The sequence below is a fragment of the Pseudopodoces humilis genome, chromosome 4 (assembly GCF_049639895.1).
Source record: "Pseudopodoces humilis isolate 2021_Gansu_Grassland_sample_001 chromosome 4, ASM4963989v1, whole genome shotgun sequence".
NCBI lineage: Eukaryota > Metazoa > Chordata > Aves > Passeriformes > Paridae > Pseudopodoces > Pseudopodoces humilis.
Window position 1 is genome coordinate 73,009,935 of NC_142203.1, and position 23,128 is coordinate 73,033,062.

Consider the following 23,128-nt stretch of genomic DNA (forward strand, 5'->3'; position numbering starts at 1 on the left):
TAAATAAGACTGCTCAAATCTGATCAGCTGCAAATGACAGACCTCTAGTCTTGTCTCACAATTATTCCATCACAAAGAGATTTTGCACAAGTACATAAGGAAGGTGTCATTCTTGCTAACAGTGTAATGTCCAAGAGAATGTCTTGAATTAGTCATTTTTGAATCCAAATTCAATGTTTGAAAATTTACTGAGATGCTAATTTCTTCCCTTTTTTAATAGTGTTTATTATATGTTTTTACTTTATATGTTTATTGCATGTTTTTGCTGCATAGTACTAAGAGATACATTGACCAACAGAAAGAAGATATACACAGCTTTCGATAAATAGCTACTTTTTGCTTGTCAGTGCTGCAAGTAGAAATTTAGACAAAAGCATTCCAAGTGAATGCTTAACATCAAAATAAATTTTCAGTGTAGGTGTTCCAGACTGTACTATTAAGTTTTGTATCTGATTCATGATTTTAGAAATGGAAACTCTGGCATGTAAGCTCTGCAGAGCTGCTTTAGGACCGATACCTTTCCTTCCATCATTTCTAATGGTAAAACAGGGAGCAGGTAGGGTGGGATTCTCCTTGTTTTGCAAGTGCTCTTTAATAGCAGGTTTGCAGCCACTAAATTATGTAGCAGGTGGTGTCACGGTGGAAAATGTGCTCAGTTTTACTTCATGGCCAGAATGTTCATATGATCTGAACTTCAGGTGTGTCCTCTTTGAGTGATGACATTTCACTGTAGGTGAAAAACCACAGAACTTTGATAGACTCTCCTGATCCAAATGGATCTGAGGACTATGCAATTTTAAAGGTTCAGCTGTTGGTTGAGCTAAAAATCAAAAAGATCATCTTTTAGTTCCAGGTCTGTAATACAGGGCTACTGTGTTTCACTCAAATCATGTAGCTCCAAGAGTATGGTATAACTTGGGTTGTTTTTATGCTGCAGGTATGTAATAGTGGAGTGTGAAGACCAAGATACTCAGCAGAGAGACCCAAAGACTCATGAAATGTACTTAAATGTGATGAGAAGATTCAGTCAGGCTTTGCTGAAGGTAATGCCTCTTGGGTAAGAAAGTCCATAATGGTTTGGGGTTGTCCTTCCTTGAACAGGCGCAGGTGTCTAAGAAAATGAGGTGGGTTTTTTGTGTATGTGAGTCACATGCACTGAAGTTTTATGAAAGCTCCTCTGCTTGAATTTTGAATTTGTAGTAAGCTGAAGAAACTGCCAAAAAGGAAAAGAACAAATACTGAAAACTCCTTTTTCTCTTTTGTTCCTTGTTCCTGTTAATAACATACTGGTTCTAAAATACTCTGCCTTACACTCGATCTAAAACCTTCTAAAAGCCTTGTGTAATCAATGTGGTTTATTTACTATTTATTTGTTGTAAACTCTTGTCCTTGAAGTGTGAGTGGAGAGACAGATCTGGAACTCAGAAACAGCACTTGCTGTTCTGTTTGTCGGCAGCAGAGGGTGCTGGAGCAGCGGGGAAAAAAAAACCTAAAACAGCCGAAAAAACTTCTGTGAATTGGAAGTATAACAGATATGCAGTCTTTCCGGATTTTCATGTATCTCACACTTAATATTATTTCCAATTTTATGGGGCTGTTACTTGAATCTGACTTCTTGTGCTTCCTAAGAATATTTCTCAGATACCTTACTTTGGCTTTTTGAATTGGTTTGTCATGCATGACTGATCACCACTGAAATTGTTGAAGCAAATTGAAGTGCACTGTTAGGTCAGATAATTGATTGCCAGCGACAGTGACCGTGATTGTGTTTTACAGAAAATACCTTTGGGATTGACGGGAAATTGATCATTATTCACTTAACCTCTTAAAAGCCCAGAGGTCTAAGAACAAAGGAATGATTTCTAGATAAAATAATTACAGAACGAGAAATTAATTCTGTTTCTTTTCATTCTCTTAGGGTGATAAGTCTGTCAGAGTTATGCGCTCGCTTTTGGCAGCCCAGCAGACGTTTGTAGATCGGTTGGTTCATGTAATGAAGGCAGTGCAGCGTGAAAGTGGGAATCGTAAGAAAAAGGTAACTAAAGGATTAGAAAGCCTGTCTGTGGCTTAAATTTGACAATGGGTAGGAATGTTAGCCTTTCACTAAAGTTCCTTAGCACTGAGATTTATAACAGATGTCCATACTTCTGTAATAATTTTGGTTAACTGTGAATAAACTTTGGAGAGGTTTTGGTACTTCAGGGTTCCAAAGTGTATTTAAAGTTTGTAGCTAGAAAACAGGAGAGGCCCTTGCAAACACTTGTGGGGTGTTTTGGCGATAGAAAGATCTGAGAATAATTATATAGTTGATGATATAACTGAACATGTTGTGGGGAACATAAGAGTATCATGTTATTGTCATGTGAGTGACATGCCAGGATAGATAGTGAAAATCAGTTAGCAGCAAGGTTTCATATGTTCCAAGAGCAACAAAACTGTTCTTCTGTAAGGTATGTGTTTATCAGAACTCTGTTTTCTGTTGGGTCCTGAGGAAAAGGTTTTAAGAAGCTTTGTTCTTCTTAGCTAAATGTTTTAAGTGCACCTCACAGGCAAGTATGGGAAGGAAAGTGGAAATGGCAGAGGGATTTCTTTTTGTGTATAACCTTTTCCTTTGACACAGATTAGTACTTCTAAACATAGGTTTTTCAGTGTTGATAGTTTCTTTAAAAAACCGTGCTTTTTAAACATATATGTATAGGGTATATTTATGCAGAAAAATAAAACACTTACTGAAAAAAAGTGAGGCAGCTTCTTATAATATCAGTAACAAAGGCTAAAAGAAGAGGAGAATTTTTCAATTTGTAAGATTCTATTTCCTGCTTGTGCATTGGTAGTGTTCAGTTGTATATTTTAGAAAATTTCTGTAAAACTATGAAACACATGGCTTTTACTTTTAGATTGCAATCTAGGTAGCAGCAATTAACCACTAGAACTATTCCTAACAGTTGTGGGCCTCCTTGGTGTCTGTTTGTGTCTGTTACATTCAGCAGGGGAAAAGGCTAGAGACATTAATGTATTTGACCTTCACTATGCAGGACACCAAGTGTAAAGAACTCAAAAATGGATGAGTTTTGTGTTTCTGATAATGACAGATGTAGGAATGTCGAGGAAGTCTGGAAATCAGATCAGTGCAAGCTGTTGGCCATTTGGTTCCTTGGTGGTAGGGAATTCCTTAGTGGAATTGAGGGATATAAAGTTTCTGAGTTGGATTTGAATCAATTCTTGAAACTTAACTAATATTTAATTTTGGTATGGAAAACAAATCATCCTGTGCTTTGTGCAAGCAATTTAGAAATTAGTTTTTTTTAAGACTGTTATATGTGGAACTTAGACAATTGCTTGACTATACTAACACGAGATGTAGTATCTCCTATGTTATTCATATTACTGCAAATAGAGTTTTTATTTTCCTGGATTATATGAATGAAACCTTGATTCTTTGTATGGATAAAGAATTTAATAAATTGAATATTTGTTAGTAATACATGCTTTGTTTATGGGTTTCATGTATACTAGTATGTGTTTTATGTTTCATGGGGTTTTTTCTTACACAAATTTTCATTCTTTTAGAATGAGAGGCTTCAGGCATTGTTAGCTGATAATGAAAAGATGAATTTAGCAGATATGGAACTTATTCCACTTCCTCTGGAACCTCAGGTGAAAATTAAAGGAATAATTCCTGAAAAAGCCACACTCTTCAAGGTAAATGAGAGCTTCTGAATAGCTGAAATACAAATAAATCTTTTGAGTCCTAAGCTTAGAAACATCAGTTGAAAGATTTAAGGGGACAGACACAGTCAAGGAAAAATGCAACTGCAGCATGGTCTTACAGTGGTTAAGCATCTCCTTAATTTCTTTTGGTTTAAAATTTAAGTTTTTAAACTTTAAAGCAGCTTTCATAAGAGTGATGCAGATTATGAAGTTCAGAATTTCCTAGAATTTTATTCCTGTGTTCAACAGGAGTACCACTTTAAGATCAAAGTTGTGCAAATGAAGGATGCTGTGCTGTGTCTCATTTAGGTCTGTGGGTCTGTTCCATTGCTTAATAAAGCTTAGGTTCATAGACAGCGGAAAGCACTGTGGTGGTCCACTTCATGCAGTTGCAGTCCGCTAAAGGTAAAATCCTGTATCCCTTTGGTTGCTAATTCCTTAAACCAAAAGGTAGCAGCTGCTTGTGACCATAAAACAGCCAATGTACTGTTGAAAGGGGTTATTTTGTTTATTTTACTGCTTGAAATGTAAGTTAATGCTTGCAGTGTAAGTTATTACCTGTGCTCTGTGCTGTTGGGCCATTTTATAAATTTGCATTCAATTCATGTAGATGACTGCAGTCTAATTCTAGGATGACCAGAATTTGCTGTACAAGTCAGGCCTATGTACAGGAGGACTTTGTCTGCCAGTTAAAAAATTCATGCAGGCTGCTGTGACAGCCAGTGTTAAATCTGTCATCTCTAATAGGTTTAATATGCATGGTAATTTCATCAGACTCCTTTTTGACTGTGTTTTAATTTGAGTTTACTTAAAATCAGAGATGAATCCTTTTTGCATAGTTTTCTACAAGTTTTAGCTTCCTTCTTTCTATATCAAATTAGTTCATTTGAAGCATAGGCTTCTGCAGTTGCAAGCTCTTGCACCTTTGGTTGGAGGCAACATTGAAAAGATATTTTCAGGAAAGCAAACTTCTGCAAACTCAAATCATCATTCTGTGTGACTGTGGTTTAAGAGTTAGGGAAAGAATTTAGAGAAAAAGATTACTGGAACAGCAGCTAAACGTTTCCTATCCGTAATAATAGCTGAAGTTCTTCAGGACAAACTCAATGTAGTCTTTTACAGATTGGTCTTCTGATGCTATACAAAAAATGTAGGACCAAAAATGTGAGATGTAACTTGTTTCAAAATCAGAGATTTTTTTTTTCTTTTCCTAATTCTGATAGCTTACGTATTTCCATTTAATGTCTCATTCCAGGCTATGGGATAGAAAAAAACAAATGTACTTAAAAAGGAAAGAATTACTATTTTTTGGTGCCGTCAGACACATCATCACATTAGCTTTTATAGGATTAAAAGCATAATTTTGCCTTTACTTGTGGAGTTTAGTTGTTTTGTGGTATTAATTTGAAAATCTAATCTAACTGCTTAAGATGGAACTGTACATTGATTATTTTTGTTTGGTTTGCTGTGGAGGGAAGTGACTTGGTCAGTTGCAATAGATTATATCATTCATATAGGTAATTGATCCCCTTTGACCCATTTTACATGGAAAAATTGCAAACAATTAAGTGGGCTTTCTCAAACAATAATGTAAAAAGGCACGTTGCTTTTGCTAAATAGATTAAAGAAGCAATTAATTGTTTAAGATAACTTGCCCCTAGGAATTCTTTGTTGTTTATCCTATAATTGTGTCGCTTTTTGATCTGATCAGTTTAAATTTGTTTCATTGTGACCTTTTGCATAGTGCTTCCTTGTTGATTGGAATTACATGCACACAGAAAATAATTGAATACTTCTGTCCTTTCCTCTTCTGCTGCTGTGGGGTGCAGGGAGGGAAAATGTATCCTTGATAAAAAAGGAAGGAAAGCTTTAAGGTATTTTTCTTGTTAAAATACAGTTACACTTTTGGTAATTGGGAGTGGTATACTCTAAACCATTGAGGCAATGTAAATATAATGTAAAGGTTGTATTTCTGAGCTCCATTGTAGCAGTGTGTTAATACAAGCACTGCTATGAAGCAGCTTAGTAAAAAATTTCCTTTTCCAGAGTGCCTTAATGCCTGCCCAGTTATTCTTCAAGACAGAAGATGGAGGCAAATATCCTGTCATTTTTAAGCATGGTGATGATTTACGTCAGGATCAACTTATTCTTCAGATTATTTCACTCATGGATAAGGTGAGAATTATTAATCTACATCCTTTCTTTCTGTTTTCTTGATTTTCCTTGTCAAAAGCAAGACTGTTAAACACTGTTAATGCATCTTATATTGGTAATAATCTCATAGTTCTCAGATCTCTAGGTGGTCTTTTTCCTTTTCTATATAGATGTGCAATTTTTTCTTTTCTATATAGATGTGCAATTACTCTGTGTAAATTAAAAAAAAAAACCAAACAAAAAAAACCAGACTTGCCAAACAGGCTTTCACTCATTATCAGTTTCAGTGAAGAACAGTGGAGATCAATGTCCAATACACATCCTTTTAGTAACAGAATCTGCATTTCTGTTGCATTCATCTTTGCTTTTGTGTATTGTTTTTTCCAGCTGTTAAGAAAAGAGAATCTGGATTTGAAGCTGACACCGTATAAAGTGCTAGCAACTAGTACAAAACATGGTATGAATACATTTATTTCCTAAAAATACAGTATGGAGAAGAATCTCCTCCCTGTGTTCTTAGTGTGTAATAAAGTATTTTTAGAGTGTAAGCCATGGAAGTAAACAATCTGAGTCACCACTGTATTCCATAGGTGACTCAAATATCTTCATAAAAGGAGCCTGGCCTGGATTTAGGAATATGTGACATTAGCAGTTACTAATCTTTGCTGCTGGCTTGCAGTGTGATCATGAATAAACAACTTAACACTCCTCTTTAGAGATCTGTGCATGAATTGGACAAAAAAAACCATAAAATCAAACTTGGCTACCATTAGATACATTCTGGATAATATTTAGAAAGCCATCAATGTACTTTCTCTCATCTTGAAAACTTGTAAAAACACACCTTTTGCAAGTTAATTTGGTGTTAATGACAAGTTGTTTTAAAAGTATTGAACACAAGAGATTGGAAAAGGGATAAAAAAAGTGGTTTTTTTATTCCTATGAGAAGCTGAATTACTGTGTATTAGTTCTGTCCATTCATAAATGTGTTAGAGAGTAGCTTGAAAGTTCTGTGCATTGGAGAATTTCTGTTTTGGCTGTTTTCTGTCGTAGGCTTCATGCAGTTTATTCCATCAGTACCAGTTGCAGAAGTTCTTGCTACTGAGGAAACTATACAGGTATGTGATGGGTGAGTTGTAAATTGTCTTCTGATCAAACAGTGTAACCTGAAGGCTTGTGCAAAATTCTCTTAGTCTCTCACCTGATTCTTTGGTCTGCTGGAAGACACATTACAGCTGGAAACATTCCAAGTTACTACAGAAGATGTTTAAAAAGGTATACATAAATGACCCCTAGAGTATCTCACATTCTAAAGATAACACTATTTAAATAAATTACCGTGGAGTTTAGTTATGATATTGAAATCCCAGCTTTGCTGTAATGATGAATGGAAGATACCTGACACTTTTTGTTTTGTTTCAGAGTGTATGTCTTTCATTTGACCTTGTCAAAATATATTTTGATAAATTCTTTTCTTTTTTCAATGAAACAACTAAGTAATTCGTTCACATAATTTTTGAAGACTGTTTCCCTTCCATAGTGGATGTATAGGTGCTGTAACTTTTGTTAGCCAATTTTCTTAATTCTCATGGATTTGAGTGGGGACACACAACTGAATAGTGGCACACAAAACTCATATTGGTTTCAAGCACAGCACACAGGCTAGATAGCAGAGCTATCTATATAATATAGCTATAATATATAGCTATATAAATAGCTGGTTGATACATATATAGCTGGATAAAAATATACCAAATTCCTGTATGAGGTGAGTAGCGAATAGTTTTTTTTAATGAAAATAGAGTACATTTATTTGGATTTGATATGTCACAATAGCTCTTTTCCTCTTTTGTAGATGATACTGAAGTTTGCATTTTTTTGTGGCTTAGTAACTGTGAGCCAAAGGAAACTAGCCCTCAGGTCCTATAAACTACATATGTTGAAAATACAAAGATTTAAATTGGTTATAATTTTTCATTATCATTTGCTTAACAAATAAGCTTACCAAATACTTTTCACATATAAAAAATGCTTATCACTAATCAGTGACAAGCATGAGGTTACATAAGTTGGTTTTTAGCTTTCCATTCCATAAAGGTTGTGATAAGGTACATCTGCACATATAATTTTACAGATTATAAAGTGCTTTCTTGACAATTGTTTGTAATCTTGAAAATGTACTATTCATAAAATTATGAATACATAGTACATCCATTACATGTTTTTATAAAATAATATGTTTAGAAATGCCTGTTGAAACTGTTATTTTTCAATTACTTACCACATCATATTATGGTTGGAAATAGATGCCCTATTGTTTCAGTTGATATGAAGACATAAGGAGCAATTATTCCTGTGAAGAATTATTAATCAAAATAATGTGCCAAAAGAGTGCAATTTCCTGTGCTGAGACGTGATAAAATAGCTGGGTATCATAGGCAAAGGAAATGAAAAGCAATTAACACTTTTAGGTGTTTTGAAAGTTTGGTTTACTCTTTTTGGAAACAGTAATTTTGGATTTCACAGCTGTTCTAGTAGAGATGAGCACTGTATATAACTACCACATTAACTAGTGAAAAGATTTAAAGCCAGTAAACCAGTGCTGTCTGTGAAATGCAGACCTGCAGGAAAGAAAAGAAGTTTTGGTTTCAGTGTTACTTACCTTTTATCAACAACCTTAAAATTACAGTTCATGTTTTAGAAGTTCATTTCCATACATGTCTTAGTTTTTCAATATGGTTTTAGTAACTTACATGTCGTCCAGGGGACTACCATGCTCCTCTTACAGTGCTTCCTTATATTGTGCTTACTGGAAAAAACTTTGCCTAGACTTGGATATAACTGAGTTTTCTCTTACTCAAGAAGGTTATGATTTTTTTTCTGGCTGATGGGGAGGATTGTTTGGCCCTGTCTGCATTTCAAAGGAAAATAAAATTTTCCATTTGATGACTCAGGCTAATTTTCTTTTTGAACTCAATAGCTGTAGTTGGTTTTATATGAGGAATCATATAAGGATGATGAACCCTGTAAGGGCATGTTCCCCAAATATAGTTATAAAGCAGGACTGTTAATCCTGTTTTAGTTTTTGTTGATATGACCTAAACAGTTTGCTTTGGAAGTATTGTCACTCATAGTTACTGACTAGTAACTTTTGACTGCATTGTTAAGTTTTTGAAACATTTAATAAAGGAAACTGATTTTCAGTTTCTGTGTTGATTATTAGAATGTGATGATTGAGACAGAATATAAATAAAGCAATATTAAATTAGATTTTACGCGGTATTTTGGGGGTGGTTGTTAGTTTAACAGATTGTAATAATGGCTATGTGTGGTCTTGATTTAAATATTTTTTTTCCTAAAGACCCAGTTTCATATCATGTGGAATAACTAAATATCTTCATGGCATTCTCTCCAGAACTTCTTCAGAAAACATGCCCCTAGTGAGACTGGCCCTCATGGAATCAGCGCAGAGGTGATGGACACATATGTTAAGAGCTGTGGTGAGTTACAGTCTTTAATACTTGAAACATTTGTCATAATGCTGATAATCTTGATTATTCTTCACCAGCACCACTCCTGCCTCAAGTCTCTGTGGTGTATTTATTGCTAGTGAGCTAGAGCTAAGATAATGTGATATGCTGTTGTTAATTGTGTGGAATTTGTTGCTCTCCAGGAAAAGTACTTATACTGATGTTTACAATTTACTTGTTACAGCTGGTTATTGTGTGATTACTTACATCCTTGGAGTTGGAGATAGACATCTGGATAATCTGTTGCTAACAAAAACAGGTAATTCTTTTTAGCAGTATAATTTTATAGCAACAGTTGTTTAATTTCTAATGTGTTGGTACTTTTTTAGTTGCTTTTCATTGTGAATATAACCCACTGAGTATTGCAGACCAGATTATTTTTTAAAATGTAAGTTATATTGTCTCATTTAAGGTAAAATTTGCTCCAGTGTGTAGTAAGAAGATGGTTTCTTAACTGGAGGAAATGAAGGATTTGAAAATAAAGCTACTTCAACTATTGTAATCACTGCTTTGGGATAGAGGGAATTTCAGTTGTTTTCACTGAAAATGAGTTCATGTGTAGCTGCATGAGCTTCACAAAGTTTTGACAAATAGCATTTCTTATAGGGGAACATATTTTTGAATTTTTGTTTGGCTTACTTTTACTTGCTTGCTTACTTTTGAACTACAGCTTCCCTAGGAGTTCTGATTGCTTGAATACCTTCATTACGTAGTGGTGGAGAATTAAGAGTTGTGGTTAAGTGTTTATTATGAAGTGAAACATTTATTGAATGAGAAATGTTTAAAGAAAAAATGTTACTTGGAAAAGAGACCTATCCATGTGGAAGGGTTGTTAGTTACAGGTAAGGCTGAAGCATATACTGCTTTTAACCCTGATTGTCTGAAAGAGTAGAAAATTAACAATTGGCCTTGATTAGTGCAGAAGGTTTTGCTCAAAGCTCATGGGGGAACAACTAAAGCAAGTGTATTTTACCTTATCTGTTTGAAAATATGGAAACAGTCATTTAAAGATTTGTCTTGAGAGGTCTCTCATTTAATTGTGGTGGTGGGTATCTTTCCATAGCAGGCTCTGCTTGCATGCTGAGAGTAGTAACAGCTCAGTGTTTTGTTTTGGGATAATGTGCATCTTAACTGTCTGTTTTAAGCAGTACAGCACAGTGGCTTTACTGGAAGAATTTGGGGAGTACAGCAGAGGGCAGTGCACATCCATCGTACATTCCAAGTTGGAAAACCTATGTTCTGCCACAAACTGAGAACTTTTGTGACCTATCAAGAGAAATCCTTACGTTCCACATGTTCCAAGTACAAAAAAGATTTGCTAACAATGCTTGTTTCTTGCTACTGAGAATCCCTTAGCCTTAAGTTAGAAAAAGCTAATTTCATTCTTCTCTCAGAATGAATGCTCCAGGTACCTCCTTCAAAATCATACAACTCTATATGCATCCTTTCTTGATGATATTTATTTAATGAATTGAAGGTTTCCAATAGGGTAAAGAATGCTGGGTACCAGCTGTGGGTTCACATATTTCTTACATATCATTACTTTTTTTTGGCACAACTTTTCCTTTTGGTGAATGTAGCCACATCTGTTAGAGTCCTTCCAACAGAATTGGTATCATCTTGTAATATACATATGTCTACGCTTATAATAGTTACAGTATAATTTAAATATTAAGCACTAGATACAGAAGTTCATAAAAACATATTGTTTTCTACACATTAGAAATGAGGATCTTTTATCATGATATGTCACTTACCTAATGAAATAATTTCTGTTACCTTTCATGACTCTTATGCCTATAGTTCTAGAAATAGAGTGGCTTATTTGTAGTAGTAGTCTTGAACAAGACATCTGGATTTTCAGGTTTTAAATGCTGTGCCATTTAAAGGACATATGTAGAAGTGTGTTTGGAAGGAGATGCGGAGAATCTTCAGTCAAAACATCCTTATCTGTCAGTAATGTTAAAAATTACAAAAAGACTTGAATCACTTTCATAAATGTGTCTTTGCTGGCAGCCCAGAGGTCACATTATATACTCAGTATTGCATGACAGGGATGTTTATTTTCTCTGAAGACTTCAAACTTTTTACTTCTCATGGAGACAAAGTGCATTTTCAGTTGCTCTATGTTTTAACATCTTGTTTCTAAATCTGCAGCAGATATTACTGTAAGTTATAGATAACAAGACACTGTTTTCAGCTGTATGCTCCGGTTTAGGCAAAATCAGTGCCTCCTTTTAGGATTACAGACTGATTTATATATTGAAGCTGGCATCTGATTTAACAGCTAACTTTCCTTTTGTTGCTTTGGAAGGAAGATCTGGGTGGTTGTGAAGCTGGATTGTGATACACGAGGCACAGCATGTTCAGTTTACTTCCATGGAGTATGCACTAGGCTGGTATATTGCAATTATGCCATGCCTTCCCCTGAGAACACTGTTCTGCAATTCTTACGCTTTCTGATTTGATTGTAGAGTCAGGATCTAGGTACTAATAAAATATCCAGATATGGATGTCTTCATATGGGCAAGGCAGGCAGTACAATTATAAGGAGAGTTAGAAAGTATTTCAGTTTTCATAGACAGGTGCAATCTTCTGTCCCATTAGAGATATATTAGTAATTTCAATTTGCTTTATTGACATGCAGAGGTTTTACAAAGGTCCAGACTATGTGTAGATATTGTAGGATATCCTAGACCTTCAAATCACTTTCTTGATAGCGCTTCTTATCTATGTGTCTGACCAACTTAATGTCACTCTAGTGATGGCCAGCTTATCTTTCAGTAATCTCTGGTCATATGCATGAAAATGCAAGTTCCCAGTATGACTTCCCAAAGTACAGGGTCTTTGACCTGAGCCATACACTTGAAATTGCTCTGTAGCAGGAGGAAAAATTGCTATGTGGATAAAATTAGGTTATTAATATCTAAGACCAGTCCAAAGACTGGGTGCTCAGAACTTGAAAACCACATTTGCTTCAGGCATCACGTGTAAATAGATGAAAGAAGTGGGCTGTCTTCTCATTTAATGCTTAGAGGTAGAACTGTGGTCACCGACTGACACCACATTTATTCTTCAGTCTTGATTAGAAAGGATTGCCAGGAAAGACAGCAAGGACCTGAACTAGATGCATATATGAAATGCATTTCATATACATGTGTTTGTACTTCCTGTGTTTTTCCACTCAGAAAAATCTATCCCAGAGCAGGTCTGAGATGGTAGAAATGGAAAACCTGCAGGATTCAAACATTTACTCTATGTCAGTACTTAGACAAGTACATTGTCAAAAACATTTATTAATGTTGCAAAATACTACAGTATATAAAATACAATTTTTAAAGATGTTTTTAAATGTTACAGGCCTTGATAGAGGGACATCCTTATTTAAAAAAAAAAAGAAAAAACAACAAACCAGTGCATACTTTTGTCCTTTAGATTTCTCTCTGGAATTCCATTTTCTATGGTACTTATTGCAAAAAAGAACATGACCTTTTAGCTTTTGATCTGCTAAAACACTTTCTCTTCTAGGCACCTTGAACAGCATTTGTCATCTAGTTATAAATACCAGGCCTATTTTTTTTTTATAATATGCCTGAATAGAATGTATTTTGAGAATGGACAGCCTGTGGAAGGGAGGTGAATTATAATGCTTAAGACAAGCTGGGCTCTTACCAGTTACATGTGTAACAGTGTTAAAATTTACCTCCATCTGTTGCTGACTTCAAAACCTGTATCCTAAATAACTTCTTAAAAATTCACATTACTTTCACTGTTGTGTAGTCTTGTGTAGAAAAGTTGTAAGATGCTACTGATGAAAATTATTATAATAAATTAGTCATTCCAATTTTTTCATCATGGCAATGGTCTGTTAGAAAAAGAGAAATTTTGACAGTAACATCAGAATTTGCTGGGAAAGCCAGAAAAGCACCCCATTTATCCAGTCATTTTCCTCAGATTAGTTTCTATTCTGTTGCTTCAAATTTAAAATAGGAATTCAGTTAAAATAATCTCTAAATTTTACATTTTTTATATGTGCCAAGTTAAAATAATAGTGGTGCTTGAGGGTTATGAAGAAATAATGAAATTTTAGGATGTTTTGATTGGTTGTTTTTTTTTGTTCTTCCCCAACATTGCAAACAGAGAAGTTTGAAATTATTTCCTTTTTTACTGTTAAGAGACAATTGCCATCAGACTTACTTTATTTCAATAATTGCATCTAATTTGCTCTGTCCTCTGCATTTTGTTTAAGGTTTTCAGAGTTCTGTCTGGTTTTCAGTGGTTTATCCTAGCAAAATGAAACAATTTTTGTGCTGCTGTATTATGTATTATGCCTATAGTATTCTCTTGTATTAAAATCTAGGTATTAGCAGTGAAAGTGATGGACAGATCACCATCTCCAGGTGCAGTCAGGTGTTACTGGCTATTGCAGGCACCAGGTATCAATTTTTAATCTCTGTAGGTCCATGCTTCACTTAATTGAAGATCACTCTCAAGGCTGAAAGGAAGTCAGATGGACTTTGAAATCCCTGATGCTCTGACTCGTAGTCAGGGTAACTTCCATGTTTTGTGCCATATCCTGGAATCTCCAGTGGCCTGTCCTCTTTATTCCATATGTTAGAAAAACAGGTGTTGAGTGGAAAAAGGTAGTCAAACTCATAGAATAAAAGAATTTAAAAAAAAAAAACAAACTCAAAGGTACCCAACAGTATCAGCTTTTAGATTTCGAATTAAATAATTTTATATGTGCATGCTGCTAACTCCTGGAAGCTTCTCTTCTTCTTCCATGCAGTAAATGCCATGTGTCTTGCTTTTTCTGCAGTAAAATAAATGGAGAGGGCAAGGTCATTTCTAGTCCACTAGTTTTAATGATGAGATCCGTTTCACCTGTTGTCTTAAGAAACTCCTGGTTTTAGTTTAAATCATGACTGTAACAAACAAAACCCTCACCTCCATAATTTAGCACTCATTTAGAAACAGTAGTAAACCAAGGTAGAGTTCGGTTTTGTCTGTAATTTATAGGCATGTCTAAAGATTAGGAGCCCTTTAAATTAAGACATAATGAATCAGAAGAAGTTGGATTGTGTTAAAACATGATGGTGTAAGAGAAGTGTATTATGATACACAGTATATTGAAGGAAGGACATGTAATTACTTTGTAAAACATCATAGTTCAAAGTCTTTAGAAAAAGTAGTGTTGCACAAAGTTCACATGAAGGCTGGATTACTGGGAAGATCGGTGATTACTGTATATAAATATCATTATATGAGTATCAGCTCTTCAGGGAAGACTGATACAGGTTATAGAGAGACCATCCCTGGGGATACTCAGAAACTTAGCCCTGGCTAAGGTACCTGGCACTGGGTGTTTGCTCAAGCAGGGGTTTGGGTCAGGTGTCCTCCAGAGCTCCCCTTATTCTTGCAGTTGGATTTATGTTGAATGAAAATTGTCACATTCATTAATACAATGTAAGTGGAATACTCAGAGTAACACCCTGGTATAATGGCACTTGGGATGATCACTTGAAATACTTGAAACCCTTTTGTCTCAGTATTAAAAGATTTGAAATTGTTGAGTTTATTAACTAGATAAATTTCTTATTTCTTAACATAAATAAGAATATAAACATCAGCTATTTTCAGTACAAAATATATAGCAAATTTAATTTGTCCAAAGCAGGCTTGTTCCTCACTTGTTCAGTTGCTACTCTGAAGGGTAACACAAGTCTAGTTCCACTGCAGAAATCTCTAGTGCTCCTTCAGGCTACTTCAGTGCTCCTGCAGGCTTCTCCTGGTGCAACACCTTTGTGCAGGAACCAGGGAGAGCCTTTTGTCCATATTCTGTAGCATGGTGCGCTGGTTTAATTGATCTTCCAGGAGCTGAATTAAAATTGGTCAGGTCTGTGTTTAGTAGACAGGTTTGAAGGGTTTTAAATATATTTATTTAAATGGGAGTTTGTACATACATTTTAAGTCAGCCTAAAAAAACAGCTGAATTTTGAAGTACAGCTAGGAAACCTAAAATTTTAATACAGGATGGCCTCATCTCACTTCTAAGTATCTATCACTTAATTATTGAAATATTTTTGAATGTTTTAGATGTATTTGTTATCAATGTAAATTATTAATTATCATCTTTTATTCCTTATCTCCAGAGCAAACTGAAAAAAAAATATTTACTGCTACAAGAGTTACTGTTTTATTCAAAATGTTGTCTCTTGACTCTTCAAGGTGACAGGTTTGAAAAAGTGAACAGACAGCAGGTCCCCAAAACTTTTTAGCTAAACATTTTTTCTAGCGTAATGATGGAAGGGTTCTGTATGTGGTTTCTTCAAAAATTTAGTGTACAAAAATGAGCTCTAAAATAATCTCCTGTACCATATCAGAAGGAATGTATTGAAGGAAGGGGTTTTTTTTATAGCACATTTAGTTATGCAAAATGTAATGGTTGTGGCATTTATCAGTCAGCAAATATTTTGCCTGTTGTTCAGGGTACTTGTGATCTCTCTTTGAAATTGGACTGTCATGGAGTTTGTTTCTTAGATTGAAGAAGAATGCTTATGACAGATCTCAAAAAGTCTTTTCTATTGATACTAAATTATTATTCAATGAAACAGACAAAGACAGGTGATTAGCTGAAAAATATGACTGCTCAATTTTTTTTCCAAGAGCACTGAGAACCTAATCTTAGGAAATCTTAAAATGAATACAAATGCTGTAGATTAAAATACCCTTTAGCATATACACCTGTCTATAATGCTGCTCAGTTCCATAATTCTGAAACAAGACTCTATCTTCTGTGCTGTCTGTGTTTGTCTAGATAATAATCATGCTTATAATTTTCCACCTTCTTGTTTAAAAGATCTTCTGTCTTCTACCTGCATGAATATCTGCAATCTCACCATCTTTTTGTAATGTAGCTGTGGTATGGCTCAAGCCATTGCATAAATTACACATTCCAAATTAAAAATACATTTGCAGAACACATTCAGAGACTTTATTTTGTTTAACATGGACAGTATTTAACTGAGACAAGATTATTCCTAAAAAAAAAGCTACCTAAGAATTATGAATTGTTTTACTTTATTTTAGGTTTTTTGAAGTTGCCTGTAAACTAAAGTTTGTTCAGTTGTTCATTTTGCCACTGATAACATCTCATGCATAGCTCAATAATATTGATAGGGAACACTCTAAATTCTCCCCCAGTTTATGTGTGAGCATTAAGGTGAGCAGCACAGCAGGCTCTTGATAGAAAGGACAGTGGCCTTGTGCATTTGAAGAGAGGAGGCATATAAAAGTTTTTGTTAATGCTGAAGAAGTGTTCTAAATGCAGTCAGTTGAACTGAGAAGGGAAAGGTAGTGATCAAGTGATCAAATTCATTTTAGTACTGAAAAAGGGTATGACAAACTTTTTGGTGGATTTGAAATCCGGCTTCAAATTTGAAGTGGTAGTGATGTTTCTTCAGTGTATTTCAAAGCCATGGATAATTTTTGACCCTACTTAAACAACTCAAAAGACTTTGGAAACAGCATTCAAGTTTCTTTGCAGATCAGTGGCTTTGAAATGTTGTTTGTAGGGCTATGAGTTGTACTTTCTCTTTGTTATATTAGTTCTATGTTACATTTACCATATCTAATGCCACAGCAATCAAATGTGAAACACACATTGTACTGCTTTAAGTATTAATATTTAAATTTGCTAACAAATTATAAAAAAGGTGCAAAGAATTAGTAGCATCTATTATGTAAACTGCATTTAATCTCTACTGACCAGTTTCAGTATTGGTTCAGTCTTCGTGAATATACTCCACATGTTTAAAAATCAAAAAAGCAGGAAAACTGATCTTGTTAGTACTCTTAATGAATTTGAAATCAGCTTTGCTTCTTAAAACCATCATTTCCAGATAAGAAATATACTGTTATAAAACCTTACAGAAAACTTTCTGGGAGCTGCTCACTATCTTCTTAATGATTATATTTTCCTAAGTTTTGCACCAAGAACAATGTGCAGTGTTTGCCTTTCCTTTTTCTACAGGTAAACTGTTTCACATTGACTTTGGTTATATTTTGGGCCGAGACCCCAAGCCCCTTCCTCCCCCGATGAAGCTGAACAAGGAGATGGTGGAAGGCATGGGAGGCACCCAGAGTGAGCAGTACCAGGAGTTCCGTAAACAGTGCTACACAGCCTTTCTCCACCTACGCAGGTAACAGCAGTAGGTTTATGCCAAAACTTATTAGAGCCGCTTTAAAGCAAGAGAGGAGATGAGCAAATCAATTGCTGAAATGTTTCTGTTGAAAATTCAAAGCTTGTTTAAATGTGAACACAAGAATTTATATGAAAGAAAGGAATGAAAACATCACAGTGTTGGTGCAATGTGGAGGGTGAATGTAATTGTTCATGATAAAGTCCCCAGTTTTGCTTGTTTAATAACTTAAATAGCTTCATTTCATAACTCAAGTAGGATATTAAATTATATTTCTTTTTGGGTATTTTTTTTGCCCTGAAGCTTCTTTTCCTCTGATTATTGATGATCAAGGAACTGTCATTTTGATTTAAGTCATTACTCATTTGCTATTTTATCCTCCTCCAGTTTAAATTAGTGATGATCAAATTCTTTGGCTTGAAGATGACAACACATATGCTTAGTTCAGTTGAGCTCCTGTGGGGCAAAAATTAGCAACTTGTAGTGACAATCAAGCATGTTAGAAATTTCTTTAAATACCCAGAACTGTGGCAGCTAAAAGCTCTTTAGACTCTGGTGACTAAACAGGTATTTCTTTTAAATTTGGAATCCGCTTCATTCTTGTGCAGTAACTATATTACTTATCCATCAACTTTCTGAGCAAAGTACCTCATTTTTGTTCTGTTTGAGCAGAGCACAGGTAAGGACTCCTGGTCTGTCCAGGGATTTGATTTAGCACATCTTTAATGAAGAGGAAAGATTTTCATTTTAATATCAAAGATTGCCTAATGGAAGCCTTCAAATATGTGTAAGAAATTGGTAATATGGTAAGCTTATGTGAAAAGTACCTGGAATGTGGAAATCAGCCAGTGATAGAAATAAAATGCTTCATGTAGTTCTTCAGTTGATAAAAGGAGGAAGACTAAGTAGTTGATCTAGGAATTGACATTATTAATGGGTTAAAAAGCCATTAACAATTTTAAAAAACAGTGGCATGTTATCAGCAAGCAGTATTTATGGCTTCAGAGAAGAGTCCAACTTCTGAACTGTGCTTAAAACTTCTTAATGCTGTATTTCTTATTTGTCATATACTTGAGTTTTTTTTATTATTTCATTATTTAAACCTAGCTGTTTCAGTGGAAAGGTCTGTTGTGTCTGTGAAAGATTATTCATTGAATTAATTTATGTAATGATTTGCTACAAAGATCATCATTAAATGTGTAGTATAGTGGTAATTTGGGTATACAACTAAACTGTAAATCAAGGTGGTTTCATTCTTAATGTCTGGAATTGGAATTGTAATTATAGTATTGCCGATATTTGCTCATTTTGTTGGAAAATACTTTTAACTGGTTCTGAATAAATATCCTTAAGGCTTTCAACAACAATACTGTATGATAATATTAGAATTATTGTAACAATTACTTTAAGCAGCTAGAACTAAAATTAGTTAAGATTACTTGTTAAAAAAGAATGATTGGATGTGGAACATTTTAGTTCTAGCAGTTCTGCATATTGACAGAAACCCACTCACAGACATCTTCTGGCCAAGTAGTGTGAAATCAAAGCCTCTGATAGCTAAGACAAAATGCTAACTTTGTCATCTCCATCAGATTGTGCTTTATTTTGTTTATTTCCCTGGGGAATAACCAGTTCTCTACATATTTCAAGTATCATATCAAGTATCGCAGTGTATCAGGATTCCTGGTGGAATGGATGTTGCATAGCGGGAAAAAAAAAGTAAGGAATTTTAAAGTTACAAGTGAAAGAATAGTTTTGTCCATTGTTTCTGGTTATAAGCAGTTCGGCATATGATAATCATTGTATGTTCTTTAGTTAGTTTGGGGGATTTTCTTGGGGAGTAGGAATAAGGAAATGCTTTCTGCTTTTATGAGCAACAGTAATCAGCTGTGTGTGTTTGTCAGCAGTGCTGTAGTGAAGGAGCAGCTGCCGCGTTCTGAATGTGTTGCAGGGCAAATTGTGGCTGTCAGCAGGACTTGCATCTTGGGCTGCAGCAGCCTTTTATGCTTTTGTTATGCATGTTGAACCTGTTTAAAGATGTTTAAATCCTTCTACATGTCAGCATTTCCTTTCCACCAAGAATTTCCCACTTAGACATCTTCAGCAGGTTCTATAGTATCACAAAATGGATCATCTGTCCCACCTCCCTGCCCAAGGAGGGTCATCCCAGAGCACATTGCACAGGGTTATGTTCAGAATTCCCAGGAAAACTAATCCGCAAACACCAGAGGTTTATGTCCAAAAAGGAGACAGAGGAGTCTTTTTTTAATTTATTCGAATAAAGGGAGAGGCCATGGGGCATTCCCCTGGGGTCTCTCAAATTTTTGGAGGATGCAGCCTCCTTTTTATCCTAATTTCCTGGCTGCATATCCCTTCTCTCTTTCCCCATTAGCTGAAGTACTTGAGAGATATGGACTTCCCGGAACACCTGATACCTAAAATTCCCATCTAATGTATTACTCTCCCTCTTAATTTTTAATTCTTATGGAATTTATGGTGTTTCCCCATTGTCTCTTTCGTCTTTCAATATCCAATTTCATTTATCAGCAAACATACAGTTTGTTTGTAAAGGCAAATATCTTTTCTTCCATTCATCGATCAGTGGAATCCTTCCCATTGTTTCTTTTATCTCTCAGCACTAGTTGTATTTACCAGCAGGCCCACAGCTTGTTTGTAAAGATAAATCCATCATTCCTCTCAGAATGTTTTGGAATTTCTCCACTGAGGGAGACTCTACACCCTCTCTGGGCAATCTGTGGCAGCAAAGAATCCAGTCAGAGCATTTTGGAATTCTTTTCCTGAGTGAGGGTCTAGACTGCTTTGTTCCTTCCAAGTAAAGGTTTCCCCTGCATTAGTCCTGTGAGAAGCTTGCTATTTAGTTTGAGTTACAGGCCATAGTAAGGGCAAAGGAGTAGGAGGTAAGTAGGAGTAGGGACAGAAGCTGTAGTGTGGGCTGAGAGTTTTTTCTCTGTAGAGGTGGGGTAGTCTGGCTGGCTGGAGCAGTTTTTCCCGATTGTTCTCATTTTAGTGACTGAGGGTGCTGTCCAGATGTGAATGGAAACACTGTACGCAGCAAGTGGAAAGCTGTGATGGCTGTTGGGAAGTGCTGCTTCTTCGGAAAGGTTGTAGTTAGGCAGTGCAGGGTCTGGATAGTGTTCTAAAAACTGGGATTAGATGGTGAAGAGAGAAAGTGAAGCTGGGTGGGATCAGGTCCATATTCACTGTGTTTGGACTGCGAGGAAATACTTTGGAAAAATAAATGCTGTAATTTATTATAGGAAACTGTGACTTGACAATGATGTGGGAGTATTCATGCTATTGAGAAGAGAATTGAGTCGTGGGGGATCCCATGTGCTACTGAAAGAAAGGTAGTGTCCTTAAGGCATTTTAAACCTAAGAATTTAGTTAGGCCAGGTAAGCAGGGCCTTAGTTTTGTACTGCAGATAACTGTATACCTTCCTGTCCTTGTCTTTATAGTGGATGTTTGTAGCTTCAAATTTGGTAGAGTGTTGCAAAATCAACACTCTAAATATTTGCTTGGTTTAGGACATCTATATGCAAAGGGTCTGGTAGATATTGAAAACATAAATAAAGGAATGCTTGGGATCAAGCAGGTATTTGAGATGTTAACTACTTGAAAACAAAAGTTGCTGTTCTCAGAAAACATAGCAATGAGAATTTCACCTTTTGTCTGATGTGGGTTTTTTTCTTGATATATGAAACCTCTTCTATGTAGAAGTAGAGGTTTTTTGTTGAATTTCTTTAATAGTACTTTATGTTCAAACCAGAAGTTAATCAACCTTCAGTGTAGCTCAGTCTTTATTTATTTTGTGAGCTAATTTGTACTGAGTTTGAAGAAAGCAAAGAATGATGTCAGAAAGATTCAGGTTTCAGTTTAAGTACTTCACTGAACCTCCTTAAAACTAAGAAAGCCTGGCTCAGAGTTTTTTCTGGCTGTGGATGTATGTCAGCTATTCCAGACACCTTTGTAATGTAAATGTCAAAGATGACTGATATCCCTTGTTTGACAAAGGTGTTTGATTTTTTACAAGTCAGGCTCCAAACTCAGGTGATTCTGCAAAATCTCTCTTAGATGAGTTTGGGCTGTCAATTCCCAGCTATAAAACCTCATGGCATATTTGCCAAAGATGTTGCCTGTAAGAAAGATGGCAGTTGATGACTCAGTTATGGAAATGTTGGGGTGAGGGGCAGAGGACAGACCTGCAGATAGTATAGTGAGCAATTCTTCCTTAATATTTAAGGATTTTTCCACTCCATAGTCCCCCACAATTACCTTCTCTATTTTTTTTTTGTTTTTTTGGGTTTTTTTGTTCTGTTTTGATTTTTTGGGTTTTTTTTGGGTTTTGGTTTTGGTTTTTTGTTTGTTTTTGGTTTTTTGTTTTTTTTAAAATGAGTTTCTTCCAGTGATCTTACTCTTCAAGAATCAGAAGACTTCATTGTATGGAACAGAACCATGTCTTAACTGATATCTATCAACGATGCCTAAACCTTTAAAATCTTTTTTTACAAGCCTCCATCACATAAATAGCTCCAATAACCTCTAGTGCTTATAAATTCTTATGCTCTATGTGGTTGAAGAGCAGAAGGGACTCTGAGACTTTGGATTCTGTGTCAGTTTGAAGGGAAAACTACTGACAGAAGATACCACTAACCTAGGAAAATACTTGAGAGCAAATACCTGTAACATTTAAGCATGTTCAAAAAGAAACTTGATAGTTTCAGGCAAGTAGAAGAAAAATTCATTAAAATCTGTGATGTCTGTTCCTAGCAGCAGAGCAACCTGACTGCCAGATTTCTTAGCCAGATCTGAAACAAAATTATAGAGTTAACTTCTCTTCTTTTCTTTAAATTTTTCATAAAAGTAATTTTCCTGACTCCAGCCCCCCACCCCTGGAGATGTGAAGTAAAACTGCTGAAAGAAATGAGGCACTGAAGATTTCTACATTTCTAAAATTAAACAGTTGATTTTAATGCTTTTCTTATAATGTCTTAAAACTTATATTGGAATGTTAGGTAGTGTTGTTTCCAGATAATAATAAAAGTGTCAAGAATTTTTGCTGGAATTAAGTTTTTCTAGAGAGATGTCTTTTTGAGCAATATTTACTTTGTAAAATACAGCTATGAAGCAGACCTTTTGTTTGTTTGAAATATTTTGTACTCCTTGAAATTGTATATATAGCTGATACATATTCGACAGCTCCCTAATAAACAAATTTTCCTGCTAAGAATTCACTTTCTATCATCAGTGAAGCTCCTGGTTCTCTTAGCAAAGCAATATTTCAAATGGTGAAGTCAGTAACATGTTTTGTGTCTTAAAGGAAAGCAGATCTTTTTGCAGAGGAAGGGGAGTTTCAGTTTGTGTTGAATAGCTTGAAACTTACCCTTTGAAAAAGAAACCGACAGCTAATTTTCTGCAAGGGCAGGATGGTGTTCTTTAACACAAATAGTCATGAATGCTTCCAACACCATTTTAAAGCTGAAAACTCTTGTCTGATTTGTCTCTTTTAATGA

The 23,128-nt window shown here is 35.3% G+C and overlaps 1 protein-coding gene across 2 annotated transcripts in view; it reads left to right on the top strand.

The window, feature by feature from the left end:
• Positions 1-23,128, top strand: part of PIK3C3 (phosphatidylinositol 3-kinase catalytic subunit type 3) — a 67,983-nt gene that overhangs the window by 25,575 nt on the left and 19,280 nt on the right. For both annotated transcript variants that reach the window (XM_014257065.2, XM_005528097.3), the window contains 9 exons: positions 938-1,043; positions 1,919-2,035; positions 3,571-3,702; positions 5,758-5,886; positions 6,253-6,322; positions 6,919-6,983; positions 9,281-9,365; positions 9,580-9,654; positions 17,428-17,596. In XM_014257065.2, coding sequence (XP_014112540.1) covers positions 938-1,043; positions 1,919-2,035; positions 3,571-3,702; positions 5,758-5,886; positions 6,253-6,322; positions 6,919-6,983; positions 9,281-9,365; positions 9,580-9,654; positions 17,428-17,596 — 948 coding nt within the window. The remainder of the gene's footprint in view (positions 1-937; positions 1,044-1,918; positions 2,036-3,570; positions 3,703-5,757; positions 5,887-6,252; positions 6,323-6,918; positions 6,984-9,280; positions 9,366-9,579; positions 9,655-17,427; positions 17,597-23,128) is intronic.